At 46.0% G+C, this 19,865-nt stretch overlaps 1 protein-coding gene and 1 long non-coding RNA gene across 4 annotated transcripts in view; one reads left to right on the forward strand and one right to left on the reverse strand.

Moving 5' to 3' along the window:
• The window catches only part of LOC132712219 (uncharacterized), a 97,240-nt gene that overhangs the window by 5,736 nt on the left and 71,639 nt on the right, over nucleotides 1-19,865 (forward strand). The gene's annotated exons all lie outside the window — the stretch shown is intronic.
• The window catches only part of FBXL16 (F-box and leucine rich repeat protein 16), a 68,883-nt gene continuing 49,474 nt past the window's right edge, over nucleotides 457-19,865 (reverse strand). The window contains exons 3-7 of one of the 2 annotated variants that reach the window (XR_009622888.2): nucleotides 17,395-17,903; nucleotides 16,633-16,717; nucleotides 14,255-14,318; nucleotides 8,594-13,194; nucleotides 457-8,563 (exon numbers count right to left, since the gene is read on the reverse strand). Coding sequence is in view for 1 of the 2 variants with exons in the window: in XM_034420468.3 (XP_034276359.1) it covers nucleotides 13,046-13,194; nucleotides 14,255-14,318; nucleotides 16,633-16,717; nucleotides 17,395-17,903 (807 nt within the window). In the remaining variant the exon portion in view is untranslated. Of the gene's footprint in view, nucleotides 13,195-14,254; nucleotides 14,319-16,632; nucleotides 16,718-17,394; nucleotides 17,904-19,865 lie in introns of both variants that reach the window. The other variant, XM_034420468.3, reaches the window with a different exon arrangement.

Consider the following 19,865-nt stretch of genomic DNA (forward strand, 5'->3'; position numbering starts at 1 on the left):
CTAATCTTGATTGTAGGAAATATGACTTCTGCAATAGAGTAGCAAATGTCAGGAACACTCTACCTGATCCTGTTGTTAGTCTTGCTAATCCCCAGACGTTTTACCTTAAACTGTCTCCTGTGGACCTTTCATGTTTCTTAAGAGGTCCCTAAGGGAGCGTGCATAAGCGCACCAGCGTAACTTCCGTCCCTGTCCTACTGTCCCATTTATATGTAATCATTCTATGTGTTTATGGCTATGTTTTGCCTATTTATATCCTTTTATTTGTGCCAGTTTTTTTCATGTGTCTATGTCTATACTGTTGCTTGTTTCCTTGTTGACAAACAAACAAACAACCAAATATTCCTTCTAAGGCAAATGAGAAATTTCTGTTGGAAAAAAAAAATTGTCATATACACTGTGCGATTAAATACACATATACCACAGAGGTATAAAAAGAACCCCAGCAGCGGATGGTTTTGTGTTTTTAAATTTTTTTTAATATATATTTTTATAAACAGATCACATGATAAAATAGCACAAGAAACACTTACCAAATATAAGATTATATCTTCAGAATATACAGGAGAAGGAGGCTCGTATGTACAATAAGAAAATGGTTTTCAGAATTCCCCCCTCCTTTTTTTTCTTTTTTTTTCTATTTCTAAATAGCAATCTGAAATATCACAGCTTCTTTCAGTAGCTTTAAATAATACTTTGGACCAGTGGACACTTTAAACAGGGGTGCCGAAGAGACGTCTGGAGCACAATTCTCGACAAAAGTCTCTTGTTCAAAACTGGTGGAAATCGAAAGGCAATTCCTGTTCGGGCCACGATAAATTGCCCAGAGAAAGATAAAATGAAAATGAAAATAACTCCGAGGGATTGCGTGCCCTGTCTTTGGACCAAGAACTTGGTGGAACTCTTGCAGAAAATGGAGTCCACTCCCTAGAACTGTGTGCATTCTTCCTTTTAGAAAATCGGTGACTTTTAAGTCAACTTCTCTTCCTTTAATACAGAGTTGGAAAAAAGCTTGGGGGTCTTCTGGTCAAACCTCCTTATATCATTCTGGACATATGGCTGTCCAGTCTCTTCTTGAAAACCTCCAGTGATGGAGCATCCATAACTTCTGGAGGCAAGTCGTTCCACTGGTTAATTGTTTTCACTGTCAAGAAATTTCTCCTTAACTGGATCTCTTGTTTGATTTAAAAATTTCCATCCTCCCAACAGCTCCCCCCCGCCCCCCCCGGTGACTTTTCTATGAAAACCGTTTCCTGATCCCATTTCTTATAGGCACAAGTTTTATCTCAGCAGGATATCCTAATTTCTTTTCGCTAAAGTTTTGCTCTAGAGGTTTGGGAAATAATTTTTTTTTTTTTAAACAGCTGCTGTGCCTGGAATAAATTTTGAAACTTTTGCATAAGTGGACCAGCCATTTTAATATCCTTGCTTGCTGCAGTCGCTATTTGTGCAGCTGGCTGACCAGATCGGCTGCAAATAGGTAACACCCTAAGGTGGGCAAGCGGCAACACTGGTATATTACCAGTATCCCCCCAGGTGTAAGACCGCATGCTTTACCTGGGACGTCCAGTCCATCAAGTAAAATAAGTGTAAATTGCTGGCTAGCATGCCATACGATACAAGAATCAACCTTGTAAGGGAGATAGGCGATATCAAAATGTAATAAATATTAATAAATAAAAGCAGGTAAAATCTTTTGCCCTGGATTGCTTACTGGAAACCCCAACCTTAATACAGGTAGTCCTCGACTTACAACAGTTCATTTAGCGACCGTTCAAAGTTACAACGGCACTGAAAAAAAGTGACTTATGACTGTTTCACACTTATGGCCATTGGAGCATCCCTGCGGTTGTGTGATTAAAATTCAGATGCTTGGCAACTGGTTCGTATTTATGACGGCTGCAGTGTCCCGAGGTCATGTGACACACACACCCCTTTTGGGATCTTCTGATAGGAAATTCTGTTAACGACCGTGTTACTAACTGAACAACTGCAATGATTCACTTTACAACCGGGGCAAGAAAAGTCGTAAATTGGGGTGAAACTCCCTTAACAAATGTTTCCCTTAGCAGCGGAATTCGTGGCCATAAGTCGAGGACTACGTGCATCTGGCTTTATACGACACATTAATACATACACCCCTCGGATCCGTTCTGCGACTGGCTTCCAGACAGGAGAACTCTTTTGAGGCTCAGACTGTCCAAATTCGAAGGCTGTTTCAATCGTATGGAAAGCACGGCCGCCTTTGAAATGAAGTTGAAACCATGCCAGAATACAGGAAGAAGCTGTGGGATGCTCAAAATGGGATATCTGGAAATTGAAATCTTTGGCATGCCCTTTCTCGCCACGACTTGTGTGATCTTTTTCTACAGAGGGTTGAACCTAAGAAATTCGGAACACCTGCACAACCTCTGCCGAGAACCGCAATCCATTCCCCTTGTAATACCTTGAAAATTCACAAAAGGGCACCTTTAATATCATCGCGGGAAGAGCGCAGAGGTTGAGTGCCGTTTTTTAAAAAGTTTGCTAATTTCGCAACCTTGCCTATCTCTCGATATCTCTTGTTTTTGAAACTCGGCTACTTTAAGAGGCGTGGACTTCAACTCCCAGGATTCCCCCAGCCAGCATGTCAAGCTGGGGAATTCTGGGAACCGAAGTCTACGCCTTTTAAAGTGGTCGAGCGACCAAAACACTGCGTGGTTTCTAAGAGGAGGAGACATCAACTTGAAGATAATATATAGAATTTTTTTTAAAGGACCAGATGATCCTCTCCCATACGAGGTCAGGACCGTGCAGTCTAATCAATCTGAAAGTCAATTAGATTCTTACATAAATATGTACACGATGTCATCATTAGCATGCTATTAATATTCACGGAAAGTCTATCCGTTTGGCCAGCTGAGTAAAAACAAAACCGTTCCCAAGAACACTTGAAATCCCATCTCAATGCTCATAACCATCCCACTCCTGTGCTCTCATTCGCCCATTGTAACCCCAAGCTAAAATATCCCATTATTGTCAATCCAGGAAAAAAAAGGTGCCACTGAAAATAACAACAATATATTCTGTAAGCCGCCGAGAGTCGCCCATGTGCGAAGAGGCGGCAATATAAATTCCCTAAATAAAATAAAATAAACAAGCAGGAAAACCACAGGCTTTCTCATTTTACTGCTAGAAGTGATCCTGCCTGGGTGTGACAGACTCTATAATACAATTTGGACTCAGGCAAGAGAGAGAAAGCAATTCCCACAAAATTCTGGTCCAAAACAAGTCAGTAAATGAGTCAGTAAACAAATAACTATAAATAAATAAATATTTTAGGTTTGTTCGTTTGTTTTTTTGCTTTCCTTTAGAAGAAAATAAAAAATATGCACCCTTTCAAAAAAGGCACTCTGCTCAAATGGCTTTTTCTTCTGTATTCTTTCGTACATCTTACCCAGAGGGACCCATGTGGCAAGGGACATTTTTTTTTGGGATGCTACTGCAGATGTTTCTTATTCATGTAACCTGCTGCCTTACGTCGTATATAGGTAGTCCTCGACTTAAAACAGCCTTTTGTTTAGTGACCGAAGTTACAACAGCAGGTTCTGATCAGTTCTGGAGAACCGGTAGCAAAAAAATTGAGTAGTTTGGAGAACCAGTAGTAAAAATTCTGACTGGCCCCGCCTCCATCTATTCTCTGCCTCCCGAGTCTCAACTGATCGGGAGGAAATGGGCATTTTGCAGTAACCTTTCCCTGGAGTGGGGAGGGAATGGAGATTTTACAGTATCCTTCCCCTGCCATGCCCACCAAGCCACATCCACAGAACCGGTAGTAAAAAAATTTGAAACCCACCACTGAAACTGGCTACATCATCATCATCATCATCATCATCTTCTTCTTAAAGCTTTACAGAGATGCCATGACAACAAAACCTTCATCACATTTCTACGAATTGTGATGGTATATATATATATATTTTAAAAAACACAGTTGTTAACTGAAATTTGTCGGTGAGTGTGTTCAAAACGGCCGCGGAGGAGAGGCCATGTCCAAGCGCATTGGTTAAAATGATATGAGGTTGGCCATCCAACATAGGAGGCCCATCAGGGTTGGACTGGGTGCAGGGGTGAAATCCAGCAGGTTCTGACAGGTTCTGGAGAACCAGTAACGGAAATTTTGAGCAGTTCGGAGAACTGGCAAATACCACCTCTGGCTGGCCCCAGAGTGGGGTGGGAATGGAGACTTGGCAATATCCTTCCCCCAGGAGTGGGGAGGGAATGGGGATTTTTCAGTATCCCTCCCCTGCCATGCCCATCAAGCCATGCCCATAAAACCAGTAGTAAAAAAAAAATGGATTTCACCGACTGGGTGGCGGTGGAGACTTATATGGAGAGACCCGTCCTCAAAAGTATTACGTGAATCAACTAGCCCAATGAAGATGTGATTGGAAGACAGATCGGTGGCCTCTTTGTAGAAGATTCACCAATAAATTTTCTCCCCCCCACCCCACACCCTCCCTTCACCCCATCGCTCTTCATGCATGATAATCTTTGAAACCTCACCCCTGCCTCCCGCAAACCCCTTTCTATGATTCTGAACATTTATTTGGATTTTTATCAAATGGTCCATGCAGGATATTTAGTTACGTGGTCCCATCACTTCCCTGTAAAGATGATAAGCATGAGAGATTCCAGTTTGGGGTACTTAGGAAAAGGATGAAGCAACTGGAAAATCAGAATTTCCTGGAAGGAAATTCTAAAGATCTGGAGGAACATGCAAGAAGGAAAGCCACTTAGGAGCACAATGGTGGGCCCAAAAGATCTTGGAGCTGACCATGAACTTAGGAAAGCTACGTAGGAAAGCCATCCCTACAGAGGTGTCTGCAAGATTTGATCAAAAAGAGTCAAGAATGACTCCCGAAATGCTACAATGGAGACTTTGCCCTGGTTTGTGATTGTGCGATGGACAACGAAACAGGCAGAACAGTGTTTCTCAACCTTGGAAGCTTGAAGATGGGTGGACTTCAAGCTACCAAAGTTGAGAAACACTGAAGTAGAACCTCAATTACCCTGTTTCCCCCAAAATAAGACATCCCCTGATAATAAGCCCAATCGGGCTTTTGAGCGCATGGCAATAAGGCCAAGCGCTTATTTCAAGGTTTTAAAAAATATAAGACAGGGTCTTATTTTCGGGGAAACACAGTACCACATTGTGACTGCTATCAACATTGCATTACATTAAGTGCAAACCACCTATCTCATCGCCAACTTTAGATTAATTTCACTCCCTTTTAGGTCTTAGGAATCTTGGTAAGAGCAATTTGGTAATAACAGTTTATCAACTACTGCCAATTTAGAAGTAGTGGATCTTTATCTATCCATCTACTGTATTTCTTTAGAACATAAAACAATAAGAATTGGAAAGGAGCTTGGAGGTCTTCTAGTCCAATCTCCTGCTCAAGCAGGAGACCCTATACCATTATGGACAAATGGTTGTCCAACCCCTTCTTGAAAACCTCCAGTGATGGAGCACTCACAACTCTTGGAAGCAAGCTGTCCCATTGATCAAATGTTCAGGAAAGTTCTCCTTAGTTCTAAGTCTAGATCTCCTCTTTGTAAGTTTCCATCCATTTCTTCTTGTCTTGGCCACAGGTGCTTTGGAGAATAGGTTGGCCCCATTCCTCTCTGTGACAACCCCTCCGGTACTGGAAGACAGCTATAGTATCACCCCTAGTCCTTCTCTTTGTTGTATGTACCTAATTCTCTCAAACGTTCATCGTATGGCTTAGCTTCCAGGCCCCAATTCATCTTTGTGGCTCTTCTCTGCACTCTTTCTAGCATCTTCTTTGTGTCTTTTTTTTACACTATGGCTAACATCCAATGCTAGATCTATCGTTCACATACAATATTTATCTCATTTTTTTTTCTTCAAAAGCCAGTGATGCTTCATCCCTCGGCCATTGCTCTCTAGCGAGGAGCATTTCACAAACGGACAGTAGAATAGAAATAGAGCTGGAAGGGACCTTGGAGGTCTTCTAGTCCAGCTCCCTGCTCAAGCAGGAGACCCTATACCAGGGTCCATGGCAATGGCATGGTGGGCCCGTTTTTCACCCTCCCCAGGCTCCAGAGCCTTTCTAGGAGCCTGGGGAGGACAAAAATGGCCTTCCCCACCCTCCCCTGGAGGCCCTGCAGAGGCCAGAAATGGCCCGTTTGCTGACTTCCGGTGGGACCGGAAGGCCTGTTTTTTGCTCTCCCCAGCCTCCAGAGCCTTTCTAGGAGCCTGGGGAGAGTGAAAAATGGGCTTTCCCCACCCCCCAGGCCCTCTGGAGGCTGGAAACAGCCTGTTTCCCTACTTCCAGTGGGTCCAGAAGGCCCAAAAATCAGCTGGCCGGCGCGCACATACATTCCAGAGCTGAGCTCACACGCCCACCGATATGGCTCCGTGTGCCACCTGTGGCACACATGCCATAGGTTTACCATCACGGCCCTATGCCATTTCAGACAAATGACTGTCCAGTCTCTTCTTAAAAGCCTCCAGTGATGAAGTACCCACAACTTCTGAAGGCAACTCCTCTTCCAATGGTTTCAGGCCACCTTCTTTCACTAAGACCTCAGTATCCATTGGATTCCTGACATATTGGGTGGGAATTATTGGCCTTGCAGTCCCATACATCTGGAGCTTTGCAGATTGGAGAAGACATTTAATGGTGACATAGAAAAAGCCAAGGTTGTGATGGTAGGGATTTTAGAAACTGTTGGGAAAACGGACAGGTAAGGAGGCCTGCCTTACTCAGGGGGGTCCTTAGGATGGTAGCCACGACAAACCAATTGATGAGCATCAAAAGCAGCTTAGCCTCAATTGTGACATTTTTTTGACCCCGTCCTATAAGAGATGCCAAGCTTCTTTCCTAGAAATCAACCTTATGGAATTCAATTGGACTACTTCTGGATTCGAGAGATAGGGGATTGCTCTGAGAGCAAATTGTTTATTTTAATAATGTGCCATTAATACTGATTAAAGTATGGGTTTATGAAATATTAAACTAAATAATTTAATTGACTGCTGCGAAATGAAGTTCTAATTTGACTTGGGTAAGTATTGATTCTTCTGGTTAGATAACTGGCTCAGAAGATTACGGGATGTGATCAAAACATCGGCTGAATATATCGTATTATGGACGAATGAATAATAGAATAGAATAACAGAGTTGGAAGGGACCTTGGAGGTCTTCTAGTCCAACCCCCTGCTTAGGCAGGAAACCCTACACCACTTCAGACAAATGGTTATCCAACATCTTCTTTAAAAAGTCCAGTGTTGGAGCATTCACAACTTCTGGAGGCAAGTTGTTCCATTGATTCATTGTTCTAACTGTCAGAAAATTTCTCCTTAGTTCTAAATTGCTTCTCTCCTTGATTAGTTTCCATCCGTTGCTTCTTGTCCTGCCCTCAGGTGCTTTGGAGAATAGCTTGACTCCCTCTTCTTTGTGGCAGAAATATTGAAGACTGCTATCATGTCTCCCCTAGTCCTTCTTTTCATTAAACAAGACATGCCCAGTTCCTGCAACCGTTCTTCATATGTTTTAGCCTCCAGTCCCCTAATAAATGAATAGATAATCCATCTAGATCAAAGTCAATCTGCTCTTGGAATTATACCATATCAATGGTGCTAGCCTCCTTTGGCTCTTTGTTATGAACTACGCTCTACTAGTTTCTACTTGTGAGCCAGCATATTTTTTAAAAATACTTTTTCTAATAGGAAATCTGAAACCCATGGGAATTCATTCCCGTTAAGCCAAATTCCCAGTAGGCCAAAGAGTCCTTTTCAGTGAGATGGGTGGCATGCATGCATGCATGCATGCATAAATAAATAAATAAATAAATAAGTAAATAAATAAATTCTGATTTTGTACAGCTGAGGATCCCATTTTGATTCACCTAGAACAGGAGTCGTCAACCTTAAACACTCAAAGAGCCATTTGGACCCGTTTCCCACTGAAAAGAAAACACCGGGAGCCACAAAACCCTTCCAGTGCCTGACTATTTCTTGAGCGGCCACAAAACTAGCATATGTAGTTGAATTAAACATTCTTTTTTCTTCTGCAACTTTTCTTTTCTTGGATTTATCCATGGTTGGCCTACCGGGGGTTGAAAAGCTCAATAAATAGCATGCCAGCGGGTGTCGCACATTGGTGGTTGTGAAACATATTTTGCATGAGAGGGAGCTGCAGCAGAGGGGTGAAAGAACCACATGCGGCTCCAGAGCCGCAGGTTGCTGACCCCTGACCTAGAGTTTCATTTGAATCACAAATTGTCAGGACACTGGCCCGCCTTTGCTTTGAATTACTGTACTGTAATGTAACAGCCTAAATCATACATAAAATAACAAAACCCATAACCTTTACTATTTTGATAAGAAAAAGTAGAGCCTTGAAAAAAATATCGATCGGAATTCTAACTGAGTGTTCTCCAAACTATGATAATTTCTGGATGGGAATTTAGCAAAGGGTTTTGGGTTGTTTTTTTTTCCCAGATATGCAGAAAAGCCATTTTTCTTTTGAATTTTGAAAGCCTCCTGCAAAACCTCCTGAATTTTGAAAGCCTCCTGCAAAACCTCCTGAATTTTGAAAGCCTCCTGCAAGAGGCAGCTCGCTGACCTGAGCTGAAGAAATCAACAGCAGGTCCAAAGGTATCTATTATCCGGCTGTATTACAGGTAGTCCTCGACTTATAACAGTTCGTTTAGTGACCGCTCGAAGTTACAAGGGCCCTGAAAAAAGTTACTTAAGGCTGGGTTTTCACACTTATGACCGTTGCTGCATCCCCATGGTCACGTCATCAAAATCCAGCCGCTTAGCAATTGACTCATATTTATGACGATTGCACTGTCCCGGCGTCATTTTGTGACCTCCTAACAAGCTGTTGGGGAAGCCAGATTCACTTAACAACCATGCTCCTAACTTAAATGCGGCAATTCGCTTAACAACGGTTGCAAGAAAGCTCGTAAAGTGGGGCAAAACCTCCCTCAACACATTTTTCACTGAACCGCGTACATTTTGGGCTTGATTGTGGACGTAACTGGAGGATAACCTGTATTTCGTTCATCTACCTGATCTGATCAGTGCGGTTTTTTTGCTTCCCAGAAAACGAGATTGGCTGCTGGGGGAAAAGAATTAAAATGGTGTGAGTGGTAACCAGCCCACAGATTTTGGCAAAACTGCATGGCCCTGGCACCAAAATTCTAGGCACAGAGGAAGCCCTGGGTAAGATGCATGTGCTGGGAAGGCTCCGAAGCAGGGGTGAAATCCAGCAGGTTCTGACAGGTTCTGGAGAACCGATAGCGGGAATTTTGAGCAGTTCGGAGAACCGGTAGCGGAAATTTTGAGGAATTTGGAGAACCGGCAAATACCACCTCTGCAGGGGTGGGTTCTACTTATCTACTTAACTTATCTTTTCTACTGGTTCTCAACGGGGCCGCGCACATGCTCTTCTTCACATGCGCAGAAGCATTCTGATGACGTCAAGGTCGGAGCCTCCCGCCGCTTTTACTACCCGTTCTATAGAACCGGTGCGAACCGGGGCAACCCACCACTGCACCTCTGGCTGGCTCCAGAGTGGGGTGGGAATGGAGATTTTTGCAGTATCCTTCCCCTGCCATGCCCACCAAGCCACACCACGCCCAAGCCACACCCACAGAACCAGTAGTAAAAAAAAAAATTGGATTTCACCACTGCTCCGAAGCCATAGTATGGTTACACAGTTGTTGTAGTCCGCTACATAGAGGACATCACTCAGCTGCTGGAAGAGCTCAAGAGATGGTAGAATTCAGGCCAGGCTTTACGGTATGGCATCTCTCTTTTCCTCCAAGATCAGAACTGGAGGACAATGGTAGTTTGGTGGGTGTATTATTATTATTATTATTTTTATTATTATTGGCTTTATTTAAATCTATAAGAAAAACGAGGCGGCCACCAAAGGCACTCATGAAGTCAAAGCTGTCACATCGATTAGGCCGGTTTTTGGCTGCTCAAAGCCAGAAGCCTTGCAAGACGGCTGTTTCACGACCACAGTCTAAGGCAGACAATCTGGTAGGGAAAAACCACAAAGGCAATTATTTTCCTAACTGGGCTTCTCCAAACCTGTTGAACTACCCGTTCCGTCATCTCCAGCCTGCCTGCCTGGATGGCCACCTCCTCCCCCTCCTCTTCCTCCAGATAGAAGATAGAATGACATGCAATAGCCTACGGCAAGGACCCCTCGGCTGCCCTTTTTGTGGGTCCTGAAAAGAAATGAGCTCGGATCACATGCGATTCTGATGCCCAAGGCTAGTTCCGACTTGTCGGACGCAATATTGTTCGAAGTCCACCTTCAAGACAATCTTCCGTGCTTTCCCCACTTTCTACGAGACCACATTCCACCAAATCATGGCTTCTATAGGTTCAATCACCACGCCAGGAGCGCGATGGCTCCTGAGGTTAGAATGCCGAGCTGATGATCGGCAGCCTCGTGTTCGAGACCTGTTGTGGGTTGAGCGCCTGTCACATACTCCGGCTCCCACCAAACCAGCGGCTCCAAAAGTAAGCAAGTACATTAATGGGTACCACAAAGTTGTAACTTTGTGGGGACATGAAAGGAACCTCCTGGGAATCCCCTCCCCCGGGCAACGGGGATGTCACCACCAAATCCTTTCGTCACAGAAGTGCTTTGGTGCTTCTCACATGAAAGTATTAGTATTAACTGCCATGCCTGCTTCTTTCTAGGTATATTAGCATGCAGAGAATTGGATCTTGGGGGGAAGGGAATGCATTGCTTCCATGGCTTGCCCCATGCAGTAGGGGGGAGGGGGGAAACAACAAAAATAGAGATATGGTTTTTATCCTACCAACTTTGGAGAGCAGAAAGCACCCAGTGCCCATCCCAATAGCTTCTTGGAGATAGGACCAGTGAGAACAGTTTCTCTGCTGTGGGTATACCCACCCTTGGAAATGGGTTCTCGCTACAAAGAAATGAACCAAAACGAACCAAAACCACTCAGGCACTCTACTGGGGTTTGCATGAAGATGCCTGGCAGCTCTTCAAAAGCACAGAAGAGGATTTTACTTGCCATCCTAGAGAGATTCCCAAGGCTGGAAATTCAACTTGAACCCACAGCTTAAAGAGCCTGGAGCTCTCACAATTTCCCCTCTCCCCTCCCAGTGCATGGTTCTGCCCCAAAACAGATCTCTGGGTCTGAAGGATGAATGCCTGAAGGCTGGAGATGCCCTAGGCCCCCTTTATTGTTCCACGGGGAGGGGGCCTTGGAAATGGCTTCTTTAAAAAAAGGATGGGGCAAAAGCCACGAGTCACCAAACATCTGGTCAGCAGCAAATTTTGGCTTGGAAGAGAGCCAACAGGTACAGCTTCCCCTTGGTTTGGTGGGGTGAAGTCAGGAAGGAAAGAAGGGGATCTGGTGATTGATGGGAGGGGGGGTGTCTCCCAGGATGGAAGGTGGAACTGGGGTTGGTAGGAATGGAAAGGAGGTGTTTTCATCCCTCTTGAAGAAGACCAGGATGGACAGCTAGTGTGCGGATCTGTGTGGTTTGGAGAAATGGAACAAGGAAGGTAGAACAAGCCACATCAGCTTCTTCTTCTTCTATATTTTTTTTTTAAACACCAGAACAGACGAGCCAAGCTAGGATCAAAAAACTGCCACCCACAGCCCAAAAGCAGAATTCAGACTCTACCTTATCACAAGACGCAAAGCAAGCCAAACATGCAAAGGCTGTGGTTTTGCTCCAAAGAGAGGGTGAGAGAGAGACAGAGAGAGAGAGAAAAAAGGGGAGAAACCCCTCCTTATTCATTCGCAAAAATCAAGAAAGTCGAAACCAAATTGAAAAAGAGAAAGAGAGAGAGGGAGGGAGAGGGAGAGAAGAAAACAAAGGAAAGGAGGCAGATGGGATCCACCAAGGATCGTGCGTTGCATGAGCTTCGAGTCAGCTGGGACAGTTTAGGTCAGTTTCTCCAATGGATCTCCTTACTCTCTAGCTTTGATCCACTTTCTGGAACGTCCAAGAACCGGGAGCTCCCTAAAATCAAGAGCTCCATGAATTTCCGGGATCATTTCATTCACAGCATTGGTCAGTTTTCTTCTTCTTCTTCCTCCTCCTTTCTCCCCTCCCCCCAACTTTTCCTTTTTTAATATAAGGGTCCTTTCGCTTCCCGCGGCATCCCATGCGTGGAATTCGGAAGCGTCTCCATTTCAACCACTGTTCGATGCCCCCATCCGGCTCCGAGGAATTCTCCGGAGGGCTCTACGACTTGTTCAACTTCCCCGACCTCCAATGTAAACAACTCGCCCGCCTTTCGCGGGCAGGGTTCAACCGTCCAACATCCATACCTTGAAGGCCTTCGCAAGGGCTGACCCCACCTTGATCCTACCTTACACACACCACACCCAGATCAGGGTAGGCTCATAGGCAAACCTTTCTCTGCCCCGTAACATGAAATGCCCGGACGGGCGCAAATCCATTTTCATTCAGCACTGATGTCGGCTTGCTTGCCAACTTGGCTAATCGGCCTCTGGGATTTTTCTGGCTGGTTTAACCTCCATCATCCCTTTTCATTTGGTTTTGCTGTCGGGGGATTTTTTTCGGTGCACGTGGTGTGTTTCCCTTATTCTTGGTTTGTTTGTTTGTTTGTTTACCCCCAAAAGGTAAGATTTCCAAACAGCTCCCTACGAAGATGAAAGATGATGGCGACGTCAGGATTTACAAACTCGAGGGTCAATTCTTCTGCTTGTGTTTAGAGCCACGGCCGATCCGCCGAATGACCAACTGTTTGTTCATCGCACTGTTGTTGTTTTTTTTCCCCCCCGTTTGAGTGTACATGTTCAAGCGCGTGATTTTTCAAGTCACGCCACCCTCTTCTGGAAAGAAATCATCCATATATATCTATATACCTCCATATACAGTTATATATCAATGACGAAGAAATAAAGAAAAACTTGACTTCTGGATGGTTGGTCAGTGCTGAGTTTGGATTGGAGAAACAGGACTCCAGGATTTGGCCAGATGTTTCTAGCAAGCGGCTTACTCAATCACCATGCAGCTAGGCAGGTGCTGGGAAAAGTATTTAAAGAGCTCAGGAGTCGCACCGGGGCAATTGGTCAGCTCCAGTTCTTCCAAGTCGTGAAGCTGAGCCAGGCCTGAAAGTCCCGTGGTGGTCAGCAGAGGGCAGCCTGGTAAAGGGAAATCAGAGAAGATCCCCGTGAATAAGAAAGAACTAATAAAAGGAGAACATTTGTAGCTCAGGGTTGAAAGGAGAGGTCTTTGGGGCCCCTCTGAGTTTGGTGGGTTTTCTTGCAGACGTCTCGTGACCCAACTGCATAATATCATCAGTGCTAGAAGGGAGTCAGCTTTGTGGAGTGGAAGGAGGGTGAAAGAGGAAGGAGGAGCAGGAGGGGAGGAGGAGCAGGAGGAGAAACTATGGGGTCCGTGGTGCTTCCTGAGTTTGGTGGGTTTTCTTACAGACATCTTGTGACCCAACTACGTAACATCATCAGTGCTAGAAGGGAGTCAGCTTTGTGGAGTGGAAGGGGAGGAGGAGGGAGGAGGAGGAATGTGGGGTCCTTGGTGCTCTCCGAGCTTGTATGTTTGTTTTCTTGTAGATGTTTCATTACCTAACTAGGTAATATCATCAATGCTAGAAGGGAGCGGGCTTTATGGAGTGAAAGAGGGAGGCGGAAGGGGAGGGGAAGGGGAAGGGGAAGGAGGAGGAGAACTGTGGGGTCCTTGGTGCTCTCAGAGCTTGCTTGTTTTCTTGCAGACATTTCATTACCCAACTAGGTAGCAGCATCAGTGCAAATGTCTGCAAGAAAACAAACAAACTCCGAGAGCACGGAGAATAAGAAAGAATATCTCGGCTGGAAAGACTAAAACCAGAGCTTGCTTGGCAAGGAAAAAGGGAGACCTTCTTCCATTCTGAGAATGTTTAACTATTCTATTTCTTATTGGCCCTTTTTGATGGGCGTATCTGTGCACACTGGTACGTCTCTCTGTGTGGGTGCATACTTCTCCGCATCTGCATATACGCACATATGTATGAGCCTGCATCTATCCGAGTTTGTGCATCTGAGCTCGGCGTGCACCACTATGGGTGAGTGGTTGCACACCACAAGCTAGTCTAAGATTAGAGGAAGTTGGGTGATTTGAGATTCAGGCCCTCAGAGGGTCCCAAAACTCTCTTGCAGACCTGTGTCTCACCGGATCTGAAAGGATCCACCCCAATCCAACACTCACCGGCAAGTGACAAGAGGCGTAAGCTTCTCATTCCCAGCAGATGTTTCAAGCCAAAATCTTGGACCTACAAAGGGAGGAGAAGACGGGATTGTGAGACACCAAGAAAATTTATTTACTTACTTCTGGAGGAAAAAAAAAATCTATATATACAGGTAGTCCTCGACTCAACGACCACCGCTGAGCCCAAAATTTCAGTTTGCTGACTGAGGAAGTTGTTAGGTGAGTTTTGCCCTATTTTACAACCTTGCTAGCCACAATTGTTAAGTGAATCACTGCAGCTGTTAAATTAGTAACACGGACCTTAAATGAATTTGGCTTGCCCATTGATTTTTGCCTCTCGGTCGCAAAAGGGGATCGTGTGACCCCGAGACACTGCAACCATCATAAATATGAGACAAGTGTCAGAATTTTGATCATGTGACCACGGGGATGCTGCAAGGATTGTAACCACAGGTAGGATTCAGCCGGTTCGTACCAGATTGGGCGAACTGGTAGTTGTGACCTGTGGGTGCCACCTAGGGGTGAAATTCAGCAGGTTCTGGAGAACCGGTAGCAGAAATTTTGAGTAGTTCAGAGAACTGGGAAATAGCACCTCTGGCTGGCCCCAGAGTGGAGTGGGAATGGAGATTTTACAATATCCTTCCCCCCAGGAGTGGGGAGGGAATGGGGATTTTACAATATCCTTCCCCCCAGGAGTGGGGAGGGAATGGAGATTTTGCAGTATCCCTTCCCTGCCACACCCACCAAGCCACACCATGCCCACCAGGCCACACCCACAGAACCGTTAGTAAAAAAAAAAATGAATTTCACCACTGGGCCCGTCCACTCGCCCCAGCACTATGCCGTCCTATTTAGCTGCATTTTTAAAGCTGCGCTCATGCATGCAAGCTCAGTTTCGGTGCTGGGAGGAACCGGTTGTTAAATTACTGTGTTTTCTCAAGAATAAGACTCTGTCTTATATTTTTTTTGAACCCTGAAATAAACTCTTGGCCTTATTGCCATGCGCTCAAAAGGCTGATTGGGCTTATTATCAGGGGATGTCTTGTTTTGGGGGAAACGGGGTATATAAAGCCCACCTCTGGTTGTAACTGAACAACGGACATAACTCACTTTTTTCAGTGCCATTGTACCTTCGAATGGTCACTAAACAAACTGTTGTTAGTCAAAGACTACCTCTATACGGCCTCCCAACTCACTCGTCGTGACTCCGGGCAGCTTATAAATTTTTTTAAAAAAAAAACCCAAACAAAACCCAATTTCCCCCCAGGCCCGTGGTCACTACAATCAAACCGACCACTTGATGGGCTCCATATCATCTGTGGTCCCCATGTCTCAGGGGTGGGCTGCTGGGGGTTCGCAGGGGTTTGGGAGAACCTCTAGCTAAGGTTCTGTGCAGTTTGGAGAACCTCCAAATCCCACTCCTGGCTGGCCCCGCCCACTCTGCCCTGCCCCTCCCAGGAGTCTCCACACAGCCCATTTTGGATGCAGGTAACTGCAGGGCACACGCGGAGGCTCAAAGAGGGTGAAAAATGGGCCTACTGGAAGTTCGGAAGCTGTTTCCAGCCTCCAGAGGGCCTCCGGAGCCTGGGGAGGCCGTTTTCGCCCTCCTGGAGGCTTGAAAAAAGCCTCCGGATCCCAGGGAGGGCAAAAACACCCCCCCCACACACACACCATGGTGCAGGAGGCTGACTAGACCACACCTACCACAGCCACACCCACCCAGCAACCAGGCAGAGAACCTCTTGCTAAAATTTTTGAAGCTCACCCCGATCATGTCTCCAGGACCCTTCGGAAGACTATCAAGAGGAGGGCCAATTTTATCTCCACGGCGATGATGTTCCACAAGAGGGGCTAGCATGGAAAAGACCCTTCTTCTTGGTCCCTCTAGATGGACCTCCTTAAGAAAGGGAATCTAGAACATCTTCTCCCTTCTCATCTGCTCTGGTAGATATGACTGGGAAAAGACAGTCCTTCAAACAATTTACTCCCAGGTCTTGTTGGCCTTTCAAGGTGACAACCATCACCTTGAATTGGACCAGGGAGCAAATTGGCAACCAATGCAGCTCCTTCAAGTGAGGTGACACATGTGCAAATCTAGACTTGCACAACACCCTGCGGGCTGCCACATTTTGAACCAGCCAACAGCTTCCAGATACTTCCAGACACAAAATCAAACTTTGTCCTCCAATCATCATCTTTTAACAACCCCATCATCCCTTGCAGGGTGGAGTCTGGGCAACTGAATGGAGCTGAGTGATTACTGGCCAGATGCCCTTCCTGTCGCCAATGCGGAGTTTTGTAATGCTCCCTTACAAATTGCAAGCCCTGTCCTGGATGAGGCTCACAAGGAGAAGAACCCCAGCTCCCCTTTGACCTACCTGGCAGCACCAGCGGAGATATAAGTTCCTAAGCGAGGACATGGTGGACAAGTAACTGAGCCCAGTGTCTGTTATCCGTACACACCTGCCAGAGAAATGAAGATGGACCACCGTAAAGTTAAAAGCGGGAGAACAATGGGGTTCCATAGAGGAGCAAGCAAATTGTGACCAATCACTGTGATAGAATATTGGAAGCTACCTTGGACCAAATTAGATCTCTGTTTCTTTAACGTGGGACCATCTGATGGGTTCTTCCATTGCCTTACCTCATCCTTGTCTGTCCCACTCTCTACCCTGTATAGCACTAGCAATAGCACTTAGACTTATATACCGCTTCACAGTGCTTTGCAGCCCTCTCTAAGCAGTTTACAGAGTCCGCTTCCTGCCCCCAACCATCTGGGTCCTCATTTTACCTACCTCGGAAGGATGGAAGGCTGAGTCTAACCTTGAGCCTGGTGAGATTCGAACGGCCAAATTGCAGGCAGCCGGTGATCAGCAGAAATAGCCTGCACTACTGCACTCTAACCACTGCGCCACCATGGTGCAGTGTCCCTTTGCCTCTTTGGATGATGTCCTTTGTAGGTTCTGCTCTGTGGCTTTTTTTTTTTTTTGGCTCTGTCAGTTGAAGACTGTCAAAAGGATGACCCCGAGCTGTCCAAAGATTTCTATTCCCTGGTGTACCTGATTCCCTGGGATGTCTTATCTCAGGCCCTGATCTTGTCCCCTGCAAAAGGAATCGGAAAAGTTCAGAGCCCACCTTACCTATCCAGCACCAGCTCTTCCAACTTGTGGAGGTCGCAAGCGATGTACTCAAGGGCCATATCTGTGATTCGTGGGCACCACGACAGGTCCAAGCTCCGAAGCTTGCGGAGGTTCTCTGCTACCAACTCCACGCCGTCGTCGGTTACCTTCGAGCAGCCGGAGAGGCTGAGCACGCTCAGGTTGGGGAGGCTGTGCACCATGTTCACCACGCCGTGGTTGGTGATTTCCCAGCAGGAGTTCAGGCGGAGAGTGTGGGTGGTGTAACCTTGCTTGGCAGTGAAGTAAGCCAGGGCTGTATCCGTCACGTGATAGGCCTGAAGATTGAGCTCAGTCAAGTTGGGCAGCAGCTGTGAGATGGCCGCAATGGCATCGTCGGCCACGTTAATGCAGTCGCTGACACTCAGGGAGCAGATGCGGGCATTCAGACTCGACCAGAGACCGGCCTCGGTGAAATCGTTGCATCCAGACAGCTCCAGGTGCATAAGCCCCTGCATCTGTTCCAGCATGACCTGAAAGTTGCATTAACAGATGGATACGATCAAGATCAAGGGAGGTACTAATACCACTCTATAAAAGCCTTAGTAAGACCACACCTAGAATACTGCATTCAGTTTTGGTCACCAGACTATAAAAAAGATGTTGAGACTGTAGAAAGAGTGAAGAGAAGAGCAACGATGAGGGGACTGGAGGCTAAAACATACGAAGAACGGTTGCAGGAACTGGGCATGGCTAGTCTAGTGAAGAGAAAGACCAGGGAGGACGTGATAGCAGTCTTCCACTACTTGAGGGGCTGCCACAGAGAGGAGGGGGTCAAGCTATTTTCCAAAGCACCTGAAGGCCAGACAAGGAATAATGGATGGAAACTGACCAAGGAGAGATTCAACATAGAATAGAATAGAATGGAAGGGAGGGGAGGGGAGGGGAGGGGAGAGGAGAGGAGTTGGAAGGGACCTTGGAGGTCTTCTAGTCCAACCCCCTGCTTACGCAGGAAACTCAGACAAATGGTTATCCAACATCTTCTTTAAAACGTCCAGTGCTGGAGCATTCACAACTTCTGGAAGCAAGTTGTTCCGCTGATTAATTGTTCTAACTGTCAGGAAATTTCTCCTTAGTTCTCAGTTGCTTCTCTCCTTGATTAGTTTCCACCCGTTGCTTCTTGTCCTACCCTCAGAAATAAGGAGGAATTTTCTGACAGTGAGAGCAATCAACCCATGGAACAGAAGTTGCCTTCAGAAGTTGCGGGAGCTTCATCACTGGAAGCTTTCAAGAAACAACCGGACTGCCATTTTTCTGTAGAGGTATTCCTCGACGTACGGCCACAATTGGGACTGGGATTTCAGTTCTAAGTGATGCAGTCATTAAGCAACGTGGCCTTCATGTGCCTGGACCTGATGTTATGATCGTGTTTTTATTATGATTGTTAAGAGAATCATTGCCGTCAACCACTGCAGGAATTCACCCGGGGGCTGAATACACGCGACAAGCTCAACTTGGCTACTGAATTAACCCAGCTTTTCGGTTTCCACAATATATGGTATCTAAGAGTACGGATCTGTACAATAGCCTGCAAGTTAAGCCTCCCCCAAATTAAGCTAGGTTAATATTAATCAAGTTTAGCCTCTTGTGTAAAAAACGCCTGCTGATCTTCATATAGAGTCCCATAAGGTGGAGTGAAACATATTGTGGATATCCCAAGCAGAAACATGGCATTTTTACAACTTCTGCAAGTATTCTTTCACAAGATTTGTGCCGCAGAATTCTCAACCGATTTCCACTGGGATCAGAGGTGGGTTTCAGCAGGTTCTGACCAGTTCTGGAGAACCGGTAGCGGAAATTTTGAGTAGTTCGGAGAACCGGTAGTAAAAATTCTGACTGGTCCCGCCCCCATCTATTCTCTGCCTCCCAAGTCCCAGCTGATCAGGAGGAAATGGGGATTTTGCAGTAACCTTCCCCTGGATTGGGGAGGGAATGGAGATTTTACAGTATCCTTCCCCTGGAGTGGGGTGGGAATGGAGATTTTACAGAATCTTTCTCCTGGATTGGGGAAGGAATGGAAATTTTACAGTATCCTTCCCCTGCCATGCCCACCAAGCCACACCCACAGAACCAGTAGTAAAATATTTTGAAACCCACCAATGACTGGGATGCTCTCAATATTGGCTAAATCAAAGAGTGGGCGAGGGTCAGGGGTGGGATCCTACTGGTTTAACAACTGGTTTGCTGCATGTGCGTATGCAGTTTGGTGAAAACTCACCTCCCGCATTGCTGCTGGCAAGAAAAACAGCTGAGAAGTGGCAGTCCACTCTACCGCGCCGATCAGCTGGGCTTCGGAAATGGAAATATAGGTGAGTATAACGCAGGGGCGGGCGAAGAGAATCGGTTTGCTCACGGCTGAAAGTTGGAGCTAATGGTTCGCCTGAACTGGTCCGAACCGGTAGAATCCCACCACTGGTGAGGGTCCAGATGCCTCT

The sequence above is a fragment of the Pantherophis guttatus genome, chromosome 14 (genome assembly GCF_059756535.1).
Source record: "Pantherophis guttatus breed Tessera chromosome 14, ASM5975653v1, whole genome shotgun sequence".
NCBI classification, from domain to species: Eukaryota; Metazoa; Chordata; class Lepidosauria; order Squamata; family Colubridae; genus Pantherophis; species Pantherophis guttatus.